The sequence below is a fragment of the Fundulus heteroclitus genome, chromosome 19 (assembly GCF_011125445.2).
Source record: "Fundulus heteroclitus isolate FHET01 chromosome 19, MU-UCD_Fhet_4.1, whole genome shotgun sequence".
Lineage (NCBI taxonomy): Eukaryota > Metazoa > Chordata > Actinopteri > Cyprinodontiformes > Fundulidae > Fundulus > Fundulus heteroclitus.
The window spans coordinates 17151827-17176919 of NC_046379.1; the positions used below are offsets into that span (position 1 = coordinate 17151827).

General features: G+C 40.5%; 1 protein-coding gene across 1 annotated transcript; it reads left to right on the forward strand.

Moving 5' to 3' along the window:
* Nucleotides 1-1064: 1064 nt before the first annotated feature.
* On the forward strand, nt 1065-24938 carry LOC105925611 (prenyl (decaprenyl) diphosphate synthase, subunit 2; the record flags this gene model as incomplete). Its single annotated transcript, XM_036150953.1, has 6 exons — nt 1065-1286; nt 16064-16138; nt 17172-17342; nt 18953-19084; nt 20827-20862; nt 23621-24938. Coding segments are annotated over 6 exons (792 nt in total), but the record flags the coding sequence as incomplete, so codon positions are not given.
* Between the last annotated feature and the right edge of the window lie 155 nt (nt 24939-25093).

Sequence of the window (25093 nt, forward strand, 5' to 3'; positions counted from 1 at the left end):
AATCCCTAAATGGCTTAGCACCTAAATACATTACAGACTTGTTATCAGCGTATAAACCCTCCAGACCACTCAGGTCTTCTGACTCCAGCCTGCTCTGCATACCCAGAACCAGAACCAAACATGGAGAAGCAGCATTTAGTTCCTATGCTCCAATTATCTGGAACAAACTTCCAGAAAACTGTAAAGTGCGGAAAGCCTGAGTTCTTTTAAATCAAGATTAAAAACACATTTGTTTAAATTGCCTTCAACTGTTCTAGTTAACTGAATCACCACTTTTTTGTTCTATTTTCTATCTATATTTTATTCCTACTTGCTTTTATTCTGTTTTATTTTGCTATATTTTAATCATGTAAAGCACTTTGCATTGTCTTTGTACTGAATTGTGCTATATAAATAAATTTGCCTTGCCTTGCCTTGCCTTTATAAACGCTGCTTACTCTTTTTGTTGAGGGTCTGTCAATTGACAACTGTCAATTATCACAATTCTTCCTCATTAATTTGTAGGTTATAATGTTTCTGGATTTTTATTACAGAAACAAATTCCATAAAGGATCCTTTGGGAGAAGTTGGTTGTTCACAATTCGGTGGATCTAAGCAAAAAATGGGGAAAATGTGCACACATAGCAGAAGTTTTCGTCATTAGAAATCCTCTTTTTATCAGTCTTGTGAAAAAATTATGTACATTTCCCTAGAAACTTAATTTGGGTTTTTTTATTATATGGAAGCCAATGTTCAAAACTAACAGTAAACAACAAACAACCTTGGAATATATCATATTATGTGTAATAAATCTGTGAGATTCACTTAGAATTGAATTACTGAAATCAACAATTTCTTAATGATTGTCTAAAACATATGATGCACTTTCGTGTTTCTCAGATGAAGAGGGGGAAAAAGTATTTTTTTGGGAGTTTTTTGTGTTGTGTTGCCATAAACTTGTACAAACTACATATTTCACTGGATTCTGCCAAAAAGCTCTTAGTCTGTCAAGCCTCAGAAGCACCTCTTTTAGAAGCAAAACAAGAAAAGCTGTAATTTTTTTTTCTTTTTATTTATGCCTTTTTTTGTTTGTTTGTTTGTATTATAGCCAGAGGAACCTGGCAGAAATCACAGAGCTGATCCACACTGCTTTCCTGGTGCATCGAGGGATTGTAAACCTGAAGGAGTGGACCGTCTCAGACGGACCACTGAAGGACATGGAGTTTGGGAATAAGATGGCTGTCCTGAGCGGCGACTTCCTGCTGGCGAACGCTTGTACCGGACTGGCCCAGCTCAATGACACGAAGGTAGACTGTGACAAACGCATGAGGAACTGTCTGACCTGACAATCTATTTTTTTAATGAGAAACAAGTCATATATCAGTGTTGAATATCCTTAATTTAAGCGAGATCAGATGTGCAACCTCCTGTAATAATGGCAATATATATTTATAGCTCTAGATTAATTTTCCCCTTGACCTGTTAAGATTATTTGTATTTTGGTGTTTTTATAAATTATAGAAATAAATTGTCATAAAAATGCTTAATTCTCACATTATCTCTCATAATTAAAGTTAGTTTTGTGTTTTCTGAAAACTTTTTATCACACCCACTTTCCATTTATCCTGGTTCTAACCTGCGAGTCTTGTTAGCCCAAGTACTTTGGTAGAAAATGTACGATTTGCTAATAAACTGTCCGAGTTTGAAGGTTTAAAAACCTCTGAGATTATTTCATTGTAGATTGACACAGTTTATTTTATTTTGCCAACAATACTATTTGATTTTCTCATTTTCTGGACCTATGATCGGAATTTATGCAATTTGTTTTCCACATGAAAGCTGCAGTAGCTTCTTTTTCCTCTTGCATTTCTGTTACTCTAGTGGTGCAGGCATATTTAGGTGTGTACAGATTCTTGTTTTATTTTTCAGCTTCCATCTTTAAGAGATCCCCTGTCACAGTCAAAGTAGTTGAGCACCCAGAACAAATGTAGTTCTTCTTTACATATAAATATTACATTTTTCTCTCTGTATTATTGTTTTTCCTGCAGTTTTCAGCTCATATTTGTTCTACACAAGCCTTATTGAGAACAATGCAGAGGAAATGACACTGATTAGGACATATCTAATTAATCTGTGAAGCACAGAGCTTACTTAAGCTTATCTAGTAACACCTGTCGGCAATAGACACATATTCCCTCTCCACTCTATGAGTCAAATTTATGACGGCCACAGTGAGTGTCAGCTCCATACTGCAAAAAGGTAACTAAAAGTAGGTAAAATTTTCTTGAAATTAGTATATTTTCTTTAATTTCAGCAGGTAAATAGGACTATTTGCCAATGGAATAAGATTTTTGCCCTTAAAATAGGAACAACTCATCTCCATCATCTTATTTCAAGTGCAGGATTTCTAATTTTCTTATTTTAGGGGTAAAAATACTAATTTCAAGAAAATTTTACCTACTTTTAGTTCCCTTTTTGCAGTATGGAGCTGACACTCACTGTGGCCGTCATAAATTTGACTCATAGAGAGGAGAGGGAATATGTGTCTACTGCCGACAGGTTTTACTAGATAAGCTCCCTTTTTGCAGTGCAGGCCAGTGAAACCATCTGGTTTCTCACCATCATCAATAACCACGATTCTATGAGCAGGCAGCGGACGGAGCATGAACAGCAGAGTATACAAGCATATATACCTGTACACAAAAGCAGTTTGTGTGTGGCAGAGATCACAGCGGCAGTGATGCCACACAGGAGAGACGTGCTCTGCTTCTTAGAATATCCCCTCAAACAAGTTTTGATGTCGCCCCTCCGACGGCGCGCACACGCATGTTCCTACACATACGGAACAGCTCACATGTGTGTATGACACAGACAAAGCGTGTGTCTGGCTCCGTGTCAACTTGCCCCTTCGCGGAGCAGCAGCCACTCTGCCTAGCAAGATTATTTATGTGTCGTGCACAAAGCGTCAAACCGTTATTTAAATAGTGTGCCGCTTGCTGTTTCTCCAGTATAAAAACGGTTATTAAAGTCAAAGCTATTTAACAATTTAGCTCGGAGAGCTGTTGCCGGTTGGAAACTATTGCTAGCTAAACCCGCCATTGTCTTCCTCTTATCTGAGAAAAGGTGGAGGTGGCAACAGATCCAGGAGGGGAGCCCCAGACATCCCTCTCCCTTTAGCGACATCCTCTAGCTCATTCTGGGGATCCCAAGGCGTTCCCAGACCAGATAGGGTATTTAGTCCACCCAGGCTAGTTCTGGGTCTTCTCTGAGATCTCTGCTCGGTGGGACGTACCTGGAAAACCTCCACACGGAGCCGCCCAGGGGGCATCCTGATGGGATGGCTGGACCACCTCAATTGACTCCTTTTGATGTAGAGAAGCAGTGACTCAGCTTCAAGCTGTCCTGGATGACTGATATCCTCACCCTGTCTCTGAAGCCGGACTCTTTCAGCTTGTGGAGGAAGCACATTTTGGCCTCTTGTGTCTGGGATCTCATTCTTTCAGTCATGATCCATACCTCATGACCTTAGGTGAGGGTCGAAACAGACAGACCAGTAAATTGAGAGCTTTGCTTTTTGACTCAGCTCTTTCTTCACCATAACAAACTAGAGTAGCGCCCGCATTAGCTGAAGCTCCGATCAGTCTCGCAGCCCATCCAACCATCATTTGTGAACCAGACGCCAAGATACTTTAACTTCTTTGCTTGCATTGATGCAAGATTTTGTTAGTGAGGAGAGAAGCGTGGAGCCTAAACCAGGCATTATGGCAGCTCTGTGACAGACAGGAGGGCCCTCTGTGCATCTCTGTGGCAACGCAGCGGCATCAATCCTGTGTTACTCAAAGTTATGCCTGTTTAAAACTCAGGAGAAGGTATGCTGTTAAGACAGAATGGCTATACTTTAAAAATGCAAATATTGGCCGATGTATTAGCATACAGATATTATCGGTCGAGTTCTGATTTAGCCCCACAGGGGATCCCATCTTTGCACACCTAGAGATTTTCCTGCTGGAAAATTAACCTCCAACCTAGTTTTCCCTGTGTTTAGCTTTAATAGGCTTCCCAATCCCTGCTGAAGATCAGCATTCCCACAGCATGATGGTGCCACCACCATGTTTAAAAATAGAGGATGTCCAGTATTTTATTTTCACTCATAGCGTTTTGCATGTTGGCCAAAAGTTTAAATTTTGCTCTCGTCTGACCAGAGCATCTTCTCCCATGTTTGTTTTGTTTCCTATATGGCTTGTGGTAAATTGTATACATAAATTCTCACAGCTGGTGTGTTTCTTGGTCTTAATGATGCTGTTTGTCTACTAATACTCTCTAACAAACCTTTTAAAGCTAGGGTATGCAATTTTTCCAGAGATTTCCTCAAGTCCCTTTTGGAATAACTGCGCATGTGCAAAACCGTCTTACCTCGCTCTTCCGCTCCTCAGGGGGTTCACGTGAAAAACATCTCCCAAATCCACTCTGGTCTTATTTCTTTCTACTGAGGCCTTCCTCTTCTTATCATTAACGTATTCGCTTCTTGCAACTCTCAGCCATGTTCAAAGTATACAGTGAGAGGAGCGGAGCTACAATGAACGGCTAACCGCTAACTAACATGTTACTTTAGGCCCGTTTACACTACACCTAAAAACCGAGCCATGCCGAGACCAGTCCGAGCTTGGATCAGTTAACCGGGATAAAAACGGCCATTTACGCACAAGAGTTATCTCGGTTATCTCGGTTGCTTGGTTGCTCCTCGCCTCCTAGTGGCGATCTGATGTACTACCGCTCTCTGGAATTGAAGGCAGGACCGAGCAAATCAAAATGGCGGCACCCGTAACATTCAGGATGTTATGGTTAGACATAGAGTCGGCTTTTGGGACGTGGATAAGACAAACAAACGTCTAATAAGGATTTACAGATGCAGGAAACAACAACAGACACTGAGGTTCATCACACTGCTAAGCAGAATCATCTCTGGAAACCGTGTGGCACGGTAAGGAAGCTAGTATTATTATGAATATCTGACATTTGTCTGGATGGAGTGTGAATCGGGACGTGCAGCCAGACACGCTGGAAAACCCGCGGACAGTCAGCTGACTGTAAGGGGATGACGCGGTCTGCTCATGCGCTCCTCGTTATCAGGTAACCGGGATAAAAAAAAACAGTCCGAGACCTACTAGGGAACTGGTCCGCAGTTAGCGCGGTCTGGTTATGTTTAGCGCGGTCCGGTTCAGTCTGCTGACCGTTTACACACAAGAGTTCTCTCGGTTACCGAGCTCGGACTGGTCTCGGCTCAGTTAAAAAAGTGTAGTGTAAAGTGTAGTATAAACACTAGAGGTGCGCAGCCGGCAATCGGAAACTAGGAAGGAACCCTGTCGTTGCGTGAACATGTCAGAATGATTTGCATGTGGGACGACCAATAGATGAGATGATTCCCCTGGTGCTTGAGGAACAGAGGGGGTGAGTATATAACCTCTATGGGTGAGAGCAGGAACAAAAATGACAAATCCAGGATCTTTGAACCGAACGGTAGAGATCGGTTAGTTTTCACAGGGCTGTAGCTCCCTCTGGGAACGATTTTTTTTTTAACCGCCGTTTTCTGAATACATAATGTATTAACTACTTTCAGGATTGAAGGATGATTTTACCCAGTATAACAAAACGTGTTTCTGAACAGGATTACCAGCTATAGCTTTAAGCCATTACAGAAGGCCTACATGCATACTGAGATTAAATTGTTTTTGTATCCCCCCTCATGAGTTAAAAATCCTCATAAAATGCATTGAAGTTTGTGGTTGTAATGAGGGGGAAAAAAATGAAAAAGTTCAAGAGGTATAAATACTTTTGCAGGGCACTGTAAATGTCTTCAAGAGACCTCCACATTCAGCTCCAGATATCAGTGAAGTGGAGTTCATCCTGCTGGTGCACTACAGGCCACAGCTATCTGCTGCCTCGTTGGTAACCAGTCGCTGACGGATGCTGTCACCACGCTGTTCTGTCAGAATGCGGTAGCGAATCAAAATAACCTGCACAGTTACGCCAGTCCTAATCTGCTTTCACGCTGCCCTTTCTCTCATGCGCACTGTCTAGATTTATCTCTGCTCCGTGGCAGACGAGAAGCGTTCTACCAACAGTACGATGCAAGCAGCGTCCGCGGGGTAGCCTGTATGAGAAATAGATTAGGATATAAAACACATCACTGCTGCAGCGGAGAGAATCCGTCTCTGCTGAACTACACAGCAGTGCTTGTTTTTTCTTCCTCAAACCACCCTGCAGAGCTGTTTATGAGCAGTGTGGAGGTAATCTGAAGCAACCACAGGAAGCATCCCCACAGTGGAAGTTTTTAATGGACAACTGATAGCTACCAGTTACTCAGGTTTGAAAAGGTTAGCAAAACAAGTGAACTGGGGGAGAAAGCACACCACAGCAGGTACTGAGCTTTATCATTTCAGGTGGTTTATAGTGTTTGTTACACCTGTTTAGACTCCGGAAGCTACAATAAGCTTAGCTTAGATCCGAGTTTTAAATAATGCAAACAAAGAACAGAAATATGTTGTTGAATTTGAGTGCTTAAGAAATGTTAAAACCCTGAAAATCTAATCCTTATAAGAGTGAAAATCTTGACCCATCCCTTATTTCTTTATGTGGGATCCCTAAAAATGTTGATTCGAATTTAAACAGCTTTTACCCTCAGGTTCAGTCCTGTGTGATCTTTTTCTGAAGTGTTTTTGTTGTTGTTTCTAAAGCCAAATAACTCTGGATTATAACTCAATCAGGCAAAAAAAGGCTCCTAAACTCAAGGGATGAACCATGACATGACATGCAGATAGTGTTCCTCTGCTTGAAATACCTTTTTAGGTCTGACGGCTCTCTGTATGTCATCATTTTTTCCACTTTCCTCATTTTTTTTAAGCGCTGTATAGTGTAGTGCTATGTTCAGGTATCAAGTTCTGCCTTGTTCATAATGAACTGATGTGGAATGTGTACCTCTTAATTTATTATTATGATGATTATTATTATTAGTTGGTATTCCAAATCTCATTCATGGTCATGAGATAAGGATTTTAAAAATGTAGGGTGGTGCTGCCTAAAGCGCATTATTTAGTTGAGCCTGGAGTAGAGCTGCTTTGAGGATCTAAGAAATTTCCCTTTGGAGGGAACATCCCACTGGGAGAAGCTCCTGAGGCAGACCAAACTCCCTGAAGGGACTATATGTAATATTCTTATGCAGTGTTGTAATATCTGAAAAAGTATTACATTAGATTTTTCTTCCTCCAAGTCTAAATGAGTATGGAAAAATTAAAATGGAGTATCAAAAAAACATTAGTTTCCTGACATTGAGTTTTTGTCCAACTCATAGATAACTTTTTTTTTTGATAGAGCTACACAACATATGAAATCGAAGTCATCATCACAAAATCAATGTTTGCAATATTAAAATCCCAAAGGGCCACTTGGATACTATATGTGGTAGATGTAATATTTCAAGCTCCACAGATGCAAATTCTGCCTTCCAATAATAAATCTGAGCTGTTGGATAGACTTTCACTGCCCTCTTTGCCCACACTTGATATATATTTTTAGTGCCTGAGATGCTGAAGCCCAGAGTGGTGAGAGAAACTGTGATGAAAGAAAAGAGTGAGGAAAAGGTGGGTTAAAGTAGTCCGTATCATTATTATAGCATCAATATTCAACAATAGAATCACTATTCCATGTTTTCCAAAAATCGTCCTGCTCTACTTTTGAGTTATTGAGAAATAAATGCACACTTATTCATAAACAAAAATGGACCTCTTACTGTTTTTTTATTATTATTTTACATCCAGGTAATTTCAACTCTGGGTTTTAAAATGGACTGTGGGTTTGCTTGAGATGCCAAACATAGGAGTAAAAGTTCTACATTTTAGGAATTTTGTGTGACCAGAGAGTTTAAAGATGGGTTTGTCTTTGCAGTCATGCAACTTATTCTTATGAAAGAATCTATATTCTAAATCCTTGAAGCCAAATTCTTGGTCTGCCCTGGGGTTTCCTTGCATTCACCCAAAGAACTTACAGAGAGAGGTGAGGCCCACGCTGTTTAGTGTAGCTCCTTTTTACCACAACAAATCAAACCAACTACTGCAAGTCTCAACTACCCACAAAGAAATGGATGAAGACACCAACAGAACAAAATCACCTGCAAGAAATAACGAGGAGACTGAGATTTTTCAGTCCTTCCTCTTCACTAGTATGTCTTGAGATCCTGTCATAAAAAGAAAGAGGTGCTGTGAATGCAGAGCAGGAGCAAAGAAGAGAGAGAGGGAGATAAGAAAGTTCAAGCCATCTCTTTCATTAATTATGCTGGATAACATTAGTTTGTTGGGAAAAGTTGGAGGATCTCCAAGCCCTAACAAGGGCTGAGCCAGAGTATCGGGAATGCAGTATTATGTGTTTTGCTCAGACATGGATACATAATCGTATCCCCAACTCTAGCGTCTCTCTGTTTGCTTTCAGACCATATGAGCAGACAGAGATTTCGAGAGGAGTGGCAAGAGCAAAGGTGGTGAATTGGCTTTGCTTGTAAACAACAGATGGTGTTTTCAAGGACATGTCACTATAAAGCGTCATCTTTGCAGCACGGTTATTGAACTGTTAGCAACCGTCATACAACAACAGACTGTCTTCAGTCAGAGGTAGAGATGGGTACCTTTCACATTTGCATCGATACGGTACTGATACTCGGTACCTAGGAATCGATACCGGTAGTTAGTGGTACCTATTTTGTGAACTTTTGTGTGTTTATGTAGTAATAAATGTCAGTCTATCAATAAAATTTCTAAATTTTTCAATTTAACATTTATTTCTCAATATATAAACTTGTTTGGATCTACAAATTAACCTTATTGAATATTTTTTTATTTGAATACAGTGCCTGAATAATAATTAAGGCAATGTAATAATAAAACAAAGTATTACCAAAACAACATTTATCAGAGGCACAGAGTGGACGAGATGAATAAGGAATTGAAACTGTGTGTGACTTGTATTCAGGGAATTGTTTTAGTGCAACAGGAAGAAATATTAAACACATATTTTATCCCGCTTCGTAAATCAGGGCGGGATACATTTACAATGAGGGAACAGAGAGGCTTTCCTCTTTGCACTGACTGTAGGCGAGTTTCAGGACGAGGCAGCTGTCTCTGTCTGGGAGTAAGTGCTTGGAGAAGCTTCTAGAGATGCTTGGCTCTCTAAAGACAATAACTCCAGAAAGATTGTTACTTTCACGGGAAGTCAACAACAGTAACAGAAGAAAGTCTCAACATTTTGTGCCAGTCACTTTTTTGAAAAAAGCTCACTGGGTTGGTTTAAAAAGTTGCTAAATATATAGAGAAATTCGCAAAACTGGCATCAGTGATCAGGTATTTTCCTCAGATTAGAAGTATTTCTGCTGCTGGTCTTGCTCTACCCCTCAAAAATATTGCAGTTAGCGTAATCTGTTGCACATTTTGAAAAGTGGAGACAGCACTTTTTATCTGTCAGCCATGCTTACTCTGTACCTATAAAAGTACCGAATTCAATATCCATACCTAATCAGAGGGTTCTTCAGATCCACTGTAAACAGACCGCTACAGAAGATCCTTCCTGCACACTGCCATCAGCATCTACAGCTACTCTTTGACGAAGCCTCCATGATATGACTTACAACATTTGACTTGCCCTTGAGATTAGTAAAGTATTTTTGAATTTAATTTAATTGAATAAATACCACAAACAGAATCAGTGATGGGTCCCACATTAGCATCCAACCCACAATGTGAACAAGCACAATTCATATCAGACAACCAACAAAACTCTTTCCTCTGTCTTACTGGGACCAAATATCCTGTAATTGCGACTGCAGCACCGCCCCCGAAAATACCTCGGCTCATGTTTATAATTCTCCAGATTTTCCATGACCCCCTTAGCAACTCAGTGGAGGTGAGGAACCTCACAGTATATTGACTCGTAATCCTCTAAGCATCTGGGTACAACGTTACTAGGATCAGCTTGGATGCCATATTTGGTGTGATTCGCTTTCAAGTCCCACACATTTTATGTTTTACATGCCAAGAACATTTGACCATAGCTTCCCTGCAGGGCAATGACATAATTTTTAGTGAATCCACTTTCTAAAGCTGAACATAGAGCAGTTGCTGTAAAAATTTAAAAGAAAATGAGAAAAATCTTCATTAATTGAAACAAAAATCATCACCACAGCATTCAACAACACTATCACGATCGGATTGTTTCCAAGTATCATGTAATCTTAGTAACAATTTGTATCCCCGTTCGTAACACCACTAACTGTTAAAATGTTATTGGTCATTGTTATGTATTTAGTGTTATGAACAGAAACATGTTTTTCCTGTTTTAATTAAAATTTTAGACTCATTAGCGGTCATCTTGACACAAGGAAGCATTTTAAATGTAATAATTTACTATCTTCTAGAAAGTATTACAATGCTTCAAGACAGCACTACATATATATATAAAAAAGGTTTGAGACAAATAAATTAGTTTTATTCTATTCATAGTTGTGATCTCTAACATGCAAAGTGTGTCTCAAGCTTACAGGTGTGTCTGTAAAGGCCTGCGACATCTGACAGTGGATCATTATTTGTGGATGAGCCTTCAGCAGCGTCGCTGTCACTCTGAGCGTCTCACTGGACACCTGTCAGTGCTGCCTCCCCAATTATTTCCTGAATTCTTGGGTCCATTTGCAAAGACGTCACCTCCTACTGTCCTCCTCCGGTTGTCATTACAGAGATGTACAGGCAGTGTGGGCAGAAGACAAAAAAAAAAAATCTTCCGGCCAAATGCTTTATGAAATCCTTATAGAATAGCCAAATATAGTAATGTAAGGTAAAGAACAAAACCTGTAATCTCAACAACAAAAAAAGAAAGTCACATGCAGTTCTTTAGATTCACTGACACCAGGCGAGGTTTTAGTTATGAAATGCAACTTCAACAATGACAGCAAAGAAGAATGCAGAGAACTGTTTGGTTTGGGAATTGGTTAGATGTTTAGTTTTGACAATATAAAGATCCTGTTAATTTTTAAGGAAAGTTTTAGGTTAACACTTGCTCTGCTCTCTTCCCGAGTCCTGCTTGTCAATAGACCTGATCCCATATAATGCAGCACTAACCCTAGTGTCCATTCACATTTGTCCCCCCATGCATTTAGATGCATGAAGGGACATATGTCTCTGGATGCCTGCAAACTAATGATGTCCACCAGTTAGGACATCACTCACTTTTTCTTTTCCTCCCTCCCTCCAACCTTCCATACTAATCACTCAGCCCTTCTTTTCATCTGTCCACCAACCTGTCCATCTGTTCACTTATTAGGCTTCTCCCCAGGAAGACTCTCCAGCTTTTTGTCGCATTTCTTTGGTCAGAAACAATATATGATGTCCTGCTAAAAACTTCTTGGTATGTCTGTCACAAAACAAACGGGAAAAGAAAACGACAAGTTTACAAGTAAAGAGCTTTGTCGTTTTAACTCAGTTCTAGCTGCACCCCCACAAACCATGGCAACGCCCTCGTTAGTGCAGAGGAACATCTGTCCATATCCCACTTTAACCTGCCATTGCTCATGAGCAAGACATGGAAATGCCTGCAGTCCTCAACCCGCACACTTGGAGCCAGCGTTCTGCCCTTTTCAGTTAAGAACCATGGCTAACTTTCATCCCAGTTACTTTTCGCTTAGGTTAACCCAGCGCTGAAGGTCATGGCGTAAAAGCACCTCAAAACAGGAATATTCTGCTTAAAGTAAAAGTAAGGAGCTGTTTTTACGACCAGACTCTCCTCTCCATGATCAGCACAAACTGCATCAGAGTCAAGGGTCAGCCTTGGAGCAGTCCAACCTACGCCACAGGAAAGTCAATAATTTAGAACAGGGATCCAGGTTTGATTGAAAGGCTATACTCACTGAAAAGAAAATCATTTATAAAAACTGGCTTGGACTACTGATTTTAATGTGTCTCTAAACTCTAATAATTTATGTCTTACCACTTTTTCCTCCTCATTTTCAAATTTCACTTCATGCCTGCAATCTGTTGTCAACTTTTCGTGTCTTAGCTTTCTTTCAAACTAATATCTCCAGAATAGATCTAATCTTGAGTAAATTTTATTTCCTGGACTCCAGGTTCTTTTTAGTGTTAAAAAAAAAAAGATTATGGATGAGCAGGTTTGGAAGTGTTTGGGATTTCGTTCCTCTTTTACACTGAAAATGATGGAGATTATATGTCATGGCCTTGAGAAGAAACTTATGCTGCTGCTTGTATAAACTGTAAAATAATCTCATCACAAGGCTCCAATTTCTCCCCCCTCTCAATTCTGTCGGCAAAACACGATCTGGCTGGATTTGGGAATGGAGTAAGAGAGAGAGATAATCTGATACCTTCCAAAAAAAAAGAAAAGAAAAATCAGGTCTCTGTCGGCCCCCGCTTCCCAAGGCACGCCAAGCAGAGACACCACATCTGGTAATACTGTAGGCACATTGTCCTTCCAAGTCTGGGGAGGAAGCTCAGGTTTCCTCAATATTTTTCCCCGGTGGATTTGGTTACCCAAAGGGCACGGCGAGGCTGACTGAGCAGCCAGCATCTCTGGAGCTTTCTGATGAACCCAAGGATGTCTAGGATGACCTGATGGAGCTCTCATTCAACTGAGGAGACTTGTCTTTCTGCAAAGTTTTTCTGGCTGGAATTTTTATTTATTTTTTTATATTTACTGTTCTCCATGGATCCAAAAGATAAAAATGTGGCCTTTCGGTCTGGAGATGCACTAAAAAAATTGAGTGGTTGGAGCTGATTTTCAGCTGGTGATAAACTGAAAACCCTTTTTTTTTTTTTCTGATCATTTAACCACACAAAGCCAGGCTGCACTAGCAACACTCCCAAGGTTGGATGTGTTTTTGAGTGACGACTTAGTTCAGTATTTTCATTATGGGTGAAATGTTTAAAATGAAATTAGAGGAAGAACTGAAGTGGAAGAAATGTTTCATAGGAAACTATTTTCTACAGTATGTTGAGGCATTATAGGGCTTCTTTTAGGCTGCAAGAAAGCGAGACTTGTTAACAGGAAAACGTAAAAACCACACCAAAGTTGCTCTCTTTTATACTTTTGAGCTTTTAATGTGTATCTGCAATTCGATTCTATTTTATTTATATTGCACCAATTCACAACACGTCATCTCAAGGCACTTTACAAATTCAAATTCAGTCTTGTCATACAGACAGATTGGTCAAAAAGTTTCCTCTGTAAGGAAACCCAGCAGATTACATCAACTCTTGACAAGCAGCATTCACTCCTCCTGAAAGAGCGTAGAGCCACAGTGGACAGTCGTCTGCATTGTTGATGGCTTTGCAGCAATCCCTCATGCTGAGCATGCATGAAGCGACAGTGGAGAGGAAAACTTGCCTTTAACAGGAAAAAAAAACCTCCAGCAGAACCAGGTTTAGTGTGAACGGTCATCTGCCTCGACTGACTGGGGGTTAGAGAAGCAATGGGACTGATATCAGAGCTCTTGGACTCTGATACGAACTTGCATGCTCTAGTGTGTGTGTGTGTGTGGGAAAACTGTAAATAATAAGTCTGATGTGGATGTGTCATGTCATCTGTGTGTATCCTAAGCCAGTGTCTGCCTCAAAGGTAATTTCTTAAATTGGAGAACAGTAGGAGAACTCAGCAGAGTGAGGAAAAATAGATTGTGATGTCCTCCAGTAGCCTAAGCCTGTAGCAGCATAACTATGGCTCAGGATAACCTAAGTCACTCTATGAGCTTTCTCAAAAAGGAACGTTTTATGGATAGTCTTAAAAGTAGAGTGGGTGTCTTCCTTCTAGATACACTGTCTACTAAAACTGGGAGTTGGTTCCACAGGAGAGGAGCCTGATAACTAAAGGATCTGCCTCCCATTCTACTTTTAGAGACTCTAAGAACCACCAGCAGACCTGCAGTCTGAGAGCGAAGTGCTCTGTTAGGAACATACATACGTTGGAAATTTTGGAAATCTCAACGTCAAAGTAAAGTTTTACATTTATTAGCAAATACACATGGAGAAAGCTGTTTACAGTTAGTAAAGCCAGTGCTGCTAAGAATTCGAGTAATATACAGTTGTGCCTTGAAATAATTCAAGCCCAGCTGCAAGTGAGGTTTACCGGCAAACTAGCAGCTGTTTCCAAGAAACATATCAAACAAGAAGAATTTAATTTACCAACAAATATTTCCAGTGGTTTCTCCACATTAAACACAAAGTATTGCTTTTTAAAGACTAAGAAGTGTGTCTGGAAGCTCAAGTATTTTCTCTCCCCATCAACTCCATTTCAGTGCTTTAGACTGGGCAGAAAGCTGATCAGGCTCTCGCAGATGGACTCTGTAAATCCGAAATATAATGATGAATGAAAACATAACTGGGCGCCCTTCATGAAGTCTCCAGGAGACCGGCAACCCCCACCTCCCCTCCACCCCACCCTCTTGTGGACTGGTAATGAGCAGCTGAAGCAGCGGTTCACCTGGCGCCCAAACACACCTCACCTTAGATTAATTCTCCAAACCAGCTGTTCAGGCACTTGCGTTCCCATCACATGAGAAATTGTGGCTTTAATTACGAATGTTACACATGACATGATTAGCGAATCGGTGTTGATCGACCTCATTTATATCTACATATCTGTCCTGCTAGTGATTTATAATGAGGGTGATACTCAGCCGTTCAGTTCCTCGTTGTGAATGTTGACTCGAAGTTGTGATCTCAGGTTCAAACTATAATCTGAGACAATCACATTTAGCACTCAGTCGTCGTGCTTTTTAGTTAAACGCCTCTGACAGAGCATGAGGTTAGAGCTAAATTAATTAGATGTGCAGCTCTTTTTCAGATTTTGATCTAATGCTTTGGATAGGTCCTAAAAAGATGTTACTATTTAATATTTCTCCTCAGTCTCCAACATAGGTTTGACAACATCAGGTGCTCTATTAGCTTTTTTTATTATTATTATTCCTTTATTCATCTTCCCTAAGACTTTTAATTTTAAGAACTCTAAAAGTTTCAAAGTTGGATGAAACTGTGATTTACTTTTAGCTAGCCATCAGTCCCTTTGTTCAGTTATCTCTCCATCCTTTCATAAAGTCTTTATATCCGTACATCAATACATACATTAATTTATTTATCTATCTATCCATAAATGTAGCGATCCATCAATCAATCAGTCCGTTCATCCAGTTTATTAATTTCTTCATCCCACTGTCTGTCCATCCAATTATCCATCTATGCAGTTATCTTTCATACATTCTTATTTAATTCATCCATCACAGTCATTCATTCATTCATCCACTCCATTATTTTATTTATTCCGACAGTCCGTCTGTACATCCACACATACATGCATATATGCTATTTATCCATCAATTCATCTATTCATAAATGTATCACGTCAGTCAGTCATTCATTCATTCATTCATTCATTCATTCATTCAACGCATTCTTTCACAATAGGTAAAGGGTTCGGGAGGGAAAGCCAGAGGTCTCTCTCGTTCCCGGACTTGAAGAGAAGTATGATTGCGCCCCTCGAGCTCTGGGTCTGCCTCAGGTTCTCTTCCTAGCTTGACATGTCAGGCAGGTAGGCAGCCAGAATGCATCCTGATCCGTCACAGCTCACTAATGGCTTAAAGACCACATCCTCTGCAAGAGCAAAGATGGTATTCTCCTGTTCCCATCCAGTCACCCTCCTCTCCACAACTACAACCTGAGATCCTGTTCATGAACGTAACAAACAGAATTGGCAACAAAGAGCAAAAGTTGATGGGAAGTACCATGTGGTCGGAAAAGTGCTGAGATTGGATGCAGGGTAAGGTGGTGAGCAGGCGAGAGCGGAGTCCTGGGCATGTTGGAGAGAAAACCCTCCAACTTCTCCTGCCTCACCTGCACTTGTTGGACTTCAAGAAATCTAGACTATCTGTCGACGTTTATCAGATGGATGACCGTGCAAGCTGGCTCGCTGTGTGGCCAGGCTCAAGCAAATTATAAAAAATGTGATTTTAAAATGTTTTGATGAATTTCTTTCTTTCTGTTTTTATCAGGTCGTTGAACTGATCTCCAGTGCCATCGGGGATTTAGTCCAAGGAATATACTATGAGAGTTCCTACAACGCTGAGGTAAATCAGTCAGTCACCAGAAGTGGAAACCTGAACTGACGTTAATGCCAAACAGTCGGTCTGTTTTTTTTTTTTTTTTTGCTTTTGTATCACATTGCTCAGCTATTTACAGAAGAAAAAAATATTATTCTCTGATTAATTCAGAATGAAAAAGTCACCAAATTTTAGGTGGTTTAAGGTTCCAAATCAGACTAAGGCTATGACCTGAATAGAAAATGAGTCTTTCTCCATGAATGGTTCTTACATTGGGTGCTACCAGCTGACTGTAAATGGGAAAACATCCTGATAAATAATGAATTAAGACAGACTTTTTTTTTTTTTTTTTGCCGCTTGTGACGTTTTTTTTTAATAAGCTTTATTAGAAAATGCTTTACAATACAAAAAGAAGTACAATTTCCTATGAACAATTGCCGGGGGTTTGTTTAGAAAGAAAGAAAGAAAGAAAGAAAGAAAGAAAGAAAGAAAGAAAAACCAACTGAATAAAGTAAAAGTAGCAATAAGCATGTAAAGGGATTACATAAATACTTAAAATTTAGAGCATAAAGATAAAGTTTTAACTGCCTTTTTGTTATTGGAGGAAGACAATGTAGAATAAAGTTGTTGCTTCCTTTAAAAAAGAGATACATGAGGGTTTAGTCATAATAATTTTACATTTGTGAATATTAAGACAGACTTTCTTTATTCAATTGGACCAGAGTGCTGTCAGGTTGCAGTGGGAAAGAGTTCCTTATAATTACTCTGTTTTTGGGTTATGCTCCGCATTCACAACCAGCTCTCTCCACCTCGGCTAAATTTATATTTGTCCAGTTGTTTAATTTAGTAAAAAAAAAAATAGACATGAAAGAGTTACTATATTGCAGGCTTTTTTTATATGTAAACATGACTTTTAGAAGACTTTTTTTCTGCTCTGTGGTGTATCTCTGTTGGCTGCAGAACGTGTGTGAGCCGTCTGAGTAAAATGTGTTGTTTAGATTGGGGAGGTGTGTGTTTCTCTGTGGGAACTTTGAAGCGTCTGCTGCTGTTTGCTCTGCAGGACGGTCTCGGCGAGGGCGTCGACGTGACGTCCTGGGAGGATCAGACGTTTCTGTCCCACGGGGCACTGCTGGCCAAGAGCTGTCAGGCCGCCATGCAGCTCGCTAAACACGACAGAGAGGCCCAGAGACTGGCCTACCTGTATGGAAAACACCTGTCGCTGGGCCACAAGGCAAGTCTTTGGCACCCAAACACGCCAGGCTCCTTTTTATATAATCTTTTGAAGTGGTGCTGATCAAAAGTTGTCCAGACTTTCTTATTTTCTGTTTTATTTTTTTCTTCGATCAAGAATTTCTGGCTACTTGAAAGGAAACTATTAAGGAACCTGATATGATTGGAGACTTAGAAACTATATAATAAAAATACACATTTAGGTACAGTAATTTGCCCATTATTTTTTCGCATTTTGTCACATAACCAACTTCAGTGTGGTTTATTGAGAGCTTTTAACAGGAGAAAAATAATGCACGGTTTTCAAAATTCTTAAATAACAATCTGAAAAGTTTGTCGTACATTTGTATTCGTTCCACTGATTTATTGGTCTGTAAAACCACCGTTCCCAGCCATTACAGCTGCAAGCTTGTTATTGTATGACTCTACCAGCTTTTTTTTCGTTTAGAGTGAAAATTTTGCCCATTGCTCTTTGCAAAATAGTTTAAGATTAGTCAGATCGGGTGGTGAGCCATCCGTGAACAAGTCTCGGTGCAAAGTCTCATTCTAACACATGAATAGGCTTGGATTTGATCAATCCCATTGTAGCTCCGTATGTATGCTTAGTATCGTTCTCCTGCTGAATATTCCAAGTCTTTTGCAGCCTTGAGCAGGTGTTCTTCTAGAACCACCTTCTCCTTATCTCCATCTTTCCTCCTGTTTACTAAATGGACTCTGATCTACTTCTTTGTGCATTGTGAAGAAAAGATCCCTGCCAACACCACCATGTTTCACATGTGGTGAGGATGCGTTCAGGATGATGCACATGGCGTCTTGCATGTAGACCACAAAATGTACAAGAGCTCAATGGGTATTAATGTGTTTGTGAACTATTTTAATAAATATGCTCCAGAAAAAAAAATATTTAGTTAAACTTTAGTTAAACATCTCCTTATTTTCCTAATAATCTTTATCCCTCCTGTGACAGATGTACTTTTTTATGACTGTGATAAAGTTAAATCAAAGCAACGGACTAAATGAGCTTCTGATCCACATGTTTCAGTCGTGTCTGACTGCATGAGTAATTGGCCAACCTCTACTTTTAGTGGATCTGTGTTCATCAAATCCTTCACACTGGAGTTGATTTGTCAGGAAAAGTTGCTCAAAAAGGGAACACAGACAAAAAAAAAATATGAAACACAGACATTAAAGAGTAGGCTCCAGACGTCTGTTTTGTACTGAACCTAAATGTTGTTAGGATGCACCTTCAATGCACCATGTAGTGTTTCAGAAGTCTTGATAACCTTAGTCACAGTGCTGTAGTGGTTAGCCGGCTCTGCCCGAGGCTCCCTGCAGCTGCTGATCTGCGGGGCCTCTGCAGCACGCTGGAAATCACAGCGTGGTGGATCTGAAATGAGCTCTTTAAACGAGAACCGTCCTCATCAGGACAGTTGTCTCTCACCAAAACCGTCCACCCCAGCCCCTCATTAGCAAGACCTCTCCCAGTGTAAGCTAGCCAAATGTCACTTCAACCACTTTTTTTTCCCCCCGCCGCCAGTGTGACGGTGTAATTGGTAACCTGGACGTTACAGAGCAGCATCAGTGACTGTTTACGTGTTCGTCTTTGTACAGCTGAACTCTGACCTGCAGCCGTTTGTGGAGAGCAGGCTGGGGGAGATGACACCGATCAGTCTGAGCGCCGCCCCAGTGGTCTTCCACCGTCAGATCGTCGGGAAAGAGAGGTGGCACCAGCAGCTCCAGGAGGTAAAACATCGGCAACTCGGTCACATTGTCTGTTTCTGGAAGTTATTGCCACCTTCTGTTCAAAGAAAACGAAAAAAAAACAAGACTCAGTGAGGTTGCACAAGTCAGCTCTGATCTCAGTTGGTTTATTTCACACCTAGGGGCAGATCCAGCTGCTTTAACTCTTCCTAAACTCATTGAGTTCAAATGCACTGCAGAGCAGCTGCTTGTTTATGAACTAACGACTGATTCTCTCCCAGAAATGTCAAACTTTGAATTTGAAATTGGAAGGGAATCGCTTTGTGTCAATAAATGAAAAAACTTGGATCTTCAACTCCATTACCTTTTTTATACTCAGTCTAACATAGTTAAAACATCATTGCTTCTGAATCTGCTGGTTGGCTGTATAAATGTTTTGAAATGTTTTTTATATTAAAAAATAAAAAAGACTGCCTTCTTCAAAGTCGAATAAACTAACACATCCCACATTTTTGTAAAATATATTTATTTTTTGATTTTGTGATCCTCCTGTAAAAAGAATAATAAATAGTTTTTTTGTGATTTCATTACTGAAGAAGAAAAACTCATAGTGAGCATGAATTCAAAATTTATCTGCATGTGGTAATATAGAGTTGCTAACAAAGCTTGGAAATGTACCTGGGAACAAATTAAGAAGCTTAATTGAAGTTGATACCAAGCAGATGATGAAAAAAGTCTGGACTATGATATAGGTATTTTTGAAGTCTAGATAATTAGGGAAAAATAGAAAAAAAACATGAAAAAATTTTTTAGTTTTGATTTAATTTCCTATGCGAAAGTTTCATCCATTCGTCAATCATCTTCCTTTCTCTCTGGTTTTTGTATTTTCCATGTGTAAAGCCTGACCTCTGTAGAAACATCTAGCGTAATTTCAAGAGAAAAGTTTGTTACTCTGAAATCTTAATGTTCTATTAAGATCCTCAGATTAAATCAGAAACATTCTTATCAAAAAAGAGCCTTGAAGAACAGAAGTTTAAAATTACACTTTTCAACTAAAAACAGAAAATGCATGTTTAAGTCAAGCATAAAGCAACAAATCACCACGATAATCTGATTTAATCGTAGAGAGAAGAGGTGGTCTTTATAACTGTTTTATTAAAACTTTTTTAAAATGACCTTCTGAAGCCCAAAAAATGGAAAACTTAAAAACAGGAATCATCTTTCTCGACCTCAAAACAACTTGCTGCAGATGTCCCAGGGTAGCCAGCAGCCAATTAAACCCCCCAAAAAATCAAAAACCGTTAGCTCTGCACTGTGGCAGCCACCATTGTTGCACTGCATGAAATATTCACCTGTTTATTTTTTTACCCCCATTTTAAATCCCCAGTCTACTGCGTCTCTGCCTTTCACTCACAAAGCAAGTGGCACTGATGAAATGGCAGCATTTGCTGTACATTTAAAAGAGATTGCTTCACAAGCTATAGACAATCTAATATTGCAAACAGAAGTAAAAAAAAAAAAAAAGTTACAATGGGTGAATATGGAGGTATGGAGGACACCTTATAACCTAATACAACATCTGGCTACATTGGTGAAGAAAGAAGGTATTTAATTAAAACAGGCTCCTTGGTTTTCTGCCTCAGAAGCAGCCCAGAAGCACATTGTTTCTTGATTGCACCTTATTCCCAACTTTCCTGTCTCTTTTAAAATACAATGTGGACTTTATTTTATAATTAACCACAGAAGCTCCATAAAAATGACCCCTTTTCTGTTTTCTCCCCAAGGCAAGGACCTTGAGAAACCAGTTGGACTATACGAAGGTAGGGTGAATTTTTCATCTGTCATGTCTTTAATTTAGCGCACCCCCCCCCCCCCCCCCCCCCTTTGCTATACTGTACTGAACCTGTCAGAAAGCCCAGAAACAGCCAGGATGTCTCTTCACTGTAACTCATCTCAAAAGTTTAGAAATCGCCTTTCCAAAGTCAACCTGTAAGGCCAGAATGGGACCAAAGGAACAGAGGGGAGGGGTCTGGGTGGTGTCGGGAGGGGTAGGGGGGTGTTATCTGGTCCTGTCTGAAACCAGAGCTGGACAGATTGGTTACCGAGGCCTATTTGTGGAGGAGACACCGAGGCTCTGAGACAGGGGTATTGTGAGAGAATCTCCTTCAGCCGAAAAAGAGGAGAGAAGTTTTTAAGGGTAACGAGCGGTGAGGGGGACACGAGGAAGGAAGCAGAGTGTACGATAGGGAGGAGAAATAAATGTGTAGGGCAGGAAAACATACATTTTCGATACCGAAAAATGCCGACATGGTTTATTTCTATGTAGTTTTAAGAAGGAAAACACCAATTTTTTCTTTAATTTTAGTTTATTCAAAAGAAGTCAAGTACAGCATGTAGATTCGCCACATTTCTCGTTAACCTTATTGTAATAGCTAACAGAAGACACCCTGAAAGTTTCCTTAATAATAGGGAAAATCAGGCAGAAAGAGAAGATGTGCCTCCTCCGTAACCCTCTTCAGGTTACCCCACCGATTTTCTCTCACGATGCCATTTTTGCCGTTTTCAGGAAGTGCTTGGACTCACTGCCATGCAAAAAAATGCAGACACATGAAGGTTTTGGGTAAAAGTTCACTGGTATGTAGAACTGCTCATAATTTCACCAAACCGTAACAAACCAGCTGCACTCTAAGAAAAGCAACCCTACAGCATGATGCAGCCACCACCATGGCTCACTGTGGAAATGGTGCCCTCTTTCTTACACGCAGTGTTTTTTCAGGAGTAATGGGCCAAGCGTGGACGTTTCATTAGACCTCAGCACATCCAGATTGTAGCAAGGTCTGGACATTGCCTTTTTAAGAAAGGGATTCTGTCCTGCAACCCTTCTTATTTCAGACATGTGGAGAATACAGGAGATCGCTGTCACATAGAGAAATCGGTTGTCTGCAAGCTGCTGTGAATTTAGAGATTTCTGATTGGCTGAAAGTTGAGCAGAGTTGCTGGTAGTGAAAAGTCTCCTTTTATTTTGTTTTCAAAAGGTTTTCTGGGGATTTTCTCCATCCAAAAGGTTTAGAAAACCAATATTTTTATATATTTTTTTCCCCCACATTCATTGTCCACACCCCCACTTGAAATCATACGATTGGGCTAGCCTGATATTCAGGGTACAATATTCCCAGGTGCCTTTCCTGAATAATAATAGGCTGGAGACAGACTGGAGGGTTTTTGATGCTGAAAAAGGCTAAATCTTTTTTTCAGTTTCTGTGAAGAACAGGACCTTTTTAGTCCAAACGCGAGAGAGTTTGGAGAGTAAAAAAACATCAGGGAGCTCATGCAGAAAGAACGAAAGTTAGCAGACAGGATGGTATGAAATGTAAAAAGAAAACTAATCTTTTTTTTCTTTTTTTTTTATAAATAAGCAGGCACATTATGTTTTTGAGTTTAGCTTTATTTATTTAACTCCTTCTTTCTTGGAGGAAGGCCTACGGGGGCTTTCCACCTCCAGAATTCATGAGGCAAAACGCCCTCAGCAAAAAGATGTCCCAGTGCAGCAGCAGGAAGGCACAGCTTCATTCAAAAAAAAGACTGCTGTTAGTGCTCATTCAACTTCATGTCTTCCACTTCAACATGCTGGAATGAGGAAATGTCAAGTGCAAACTACTCTGTGTTATTTTACAGTAAAAAATTCTTACAGGTTTCTAATGTTTTTGAATTAATATGTCAAATTTTAATGTTTATAGATTATAATTTAATTTGCTAAGGGAAATACTTATCCAAAACCTACCTGGTTCTGTGTAAAAAAAAAAAAATAAATAAATAAATAAATACAATTACCCCCCTTGTTATAGTCATGAATTACCTGTGATTAACCACATTCCCTAGCCACACCCAGACCACTAGCCAGTCTCTGAAGGGCTCAAAAAACAGGAGGAAAGTTGGACCTAAAACTTACTGAGATGCCGTGGCATGACCTTTAAAACAAGTCGTCTACGCTTGAAAACCCCAATGTGGCTAAATTGAAACAGCTGCGCAAAGAAGAGAGCGCCAAGATTCCTCCACAGCGTTGTAAAAGAGTCGACAGCAGTTATTGGAAACGCTTGTGGCGCGTCCATTTATTAGGGTTAAGGGCCAATTACTCATTCACAGAGGGCCAGGTTGGTTTGCATGTCTTTTTTTTTTTCTTTAATAAATGAAATCATCACTTGAATTACATGAGCTCGGAAGCGGGGGGAAATATTTTTTTTGAGTTACCGTACATAAGTATTTAGTTCATTACTTGTGATGTAGTAAAGTTGAGCATCATTGGTCTTTTTATGACACCTAAGAGCCTAAAAGTTTGTAAACTAAGACAGTCCAGGTTTAGATGTGATTGATAACCTAAATGTTTAGCGTGCAGATAAGTTTGGTAACCTTCGTCTGTGCTGACAGTGCACCAGTGCTGTTTTTGGGAGGGGTGTGGGGGATTAGAGGCCTCCGTATGACTTTAGGAGCAAATTAACTTTGCCTGCACACTGACAGCTGCACAGTGGCAGCGCTGACACGGACGTGACGAACTAATGCCTGTTTTCGCTCCCTCCACAGCTCCTGGCAGCGGTGAAGTCGGAGAAAGGCGTGAGCTCGGCGGTGGACTTGTGCCGTTACCATAGCAACAGGGCTCTGGAGGCCATCCAGGCTTTCCCCTCCTCCGAGGCTCGATCCGCCCTGGAGAACATAGCCTCCGCCGTCACCAAATTCTGACCCAGACGTACGCGTAGAGAGAGAGAGAGAGACGCTGCTGCTCTGTGGAGCGCCGAGTGTTTCGTGTTGGTCAGGATGCTGTCATCGTGTTTTTTTTGTTTTGTTTTTTTTTTTTAGCTCAGAAACTCCTACAACCGTTCATCATCGAATAAAAACTCCTCACTCCATCTTTCTGCCGGACGTTTTTTTTTTTTTTTTTTTTTTGCAACACAACGATACTCCCCCTCTCCTGCTCGGAGAAAATATACCGGCTGGCGCTCTTTATTGTCACCTGGCTTATCAGCAAAGCCACATACCGCACTGAACATCATTTAAGATGTTTTGATGAATCGTTAGTGTCATCTGGAAAATGTGCCATGAACAGCAAACGAGGCACCGAGGAGTACTTTATTCTCAAAGATTTCCTGTTTTTCCCCCCCAGCTATGTAACCTGCTTGTTAGTGCAGAGATGATGCTAAAGACTGCAGCTGCTAAACGTTTGTGCAATTTGCCAAACCGAACATTTTCACAAAAGAAAACAAGTCAGTTTTTTTTTTTGTTTTTTTTTTACCAGTTAAGCTGCAAAGAACTGCTTTTCTGCAGCGGCGTGACTCGGGTGAATCAGGAGTCATAATGTCATCATCGTTGCCTTGTTATGTCAGTCCCGACGCCTGTTTATCTGTCAATGTGTGTGTTTGTGTGTGTGTGAGAAAGAGAGATTTGAGGCAACCCAGGGGCGGGGAAAGGTCACCCAAACCTTCTCCCCTATGGGCCAGCCAGGGAGCGCATTGAAGCTCCGCCAAGCAGTAATTATTAATGAAGAGACCTGAGCAAATGGACAGGAAATGCAGAGGTATTGATTGGGCCGCTTGCCCTGCTCTAAGCCGTACAGACTGGCGCCAGCCTGGTGGCCTGTGGTTTCCCAGGCTGATGTCTGTGGAGGGCATGGGGGGGGACAACTAAGGTGTGAAACCAGGCCACCGCTGGCAGCTGTCCGTCACATACCGGCTGCACCTGAAGGACAAGAGTGTACAAAGACGGGACGTAGAAGAAAAGTCTCGTCTCCGCAAAAAGAAAACTGTTACGCAGAATGTAATTCACAAATCGTTCAGAGTCTTTATTTAACTGTAAAATGGCACAAAGAAAACAAAATAAAAGTATGAATGGAGATCCTTTTCAAAACAATATATCCTCGTTTTTATTGAAGACATGCAACAGTTGTCCAGAGGACTGGAGTGGAACCCAGGACTAGCAGCCTCTTTAAACGGGGGCCCGGCTTTTCTGCTGCGCCACATCCTGCCGCTGTGCTCATTTTTAGAGACACACCTGTCGGGGGTT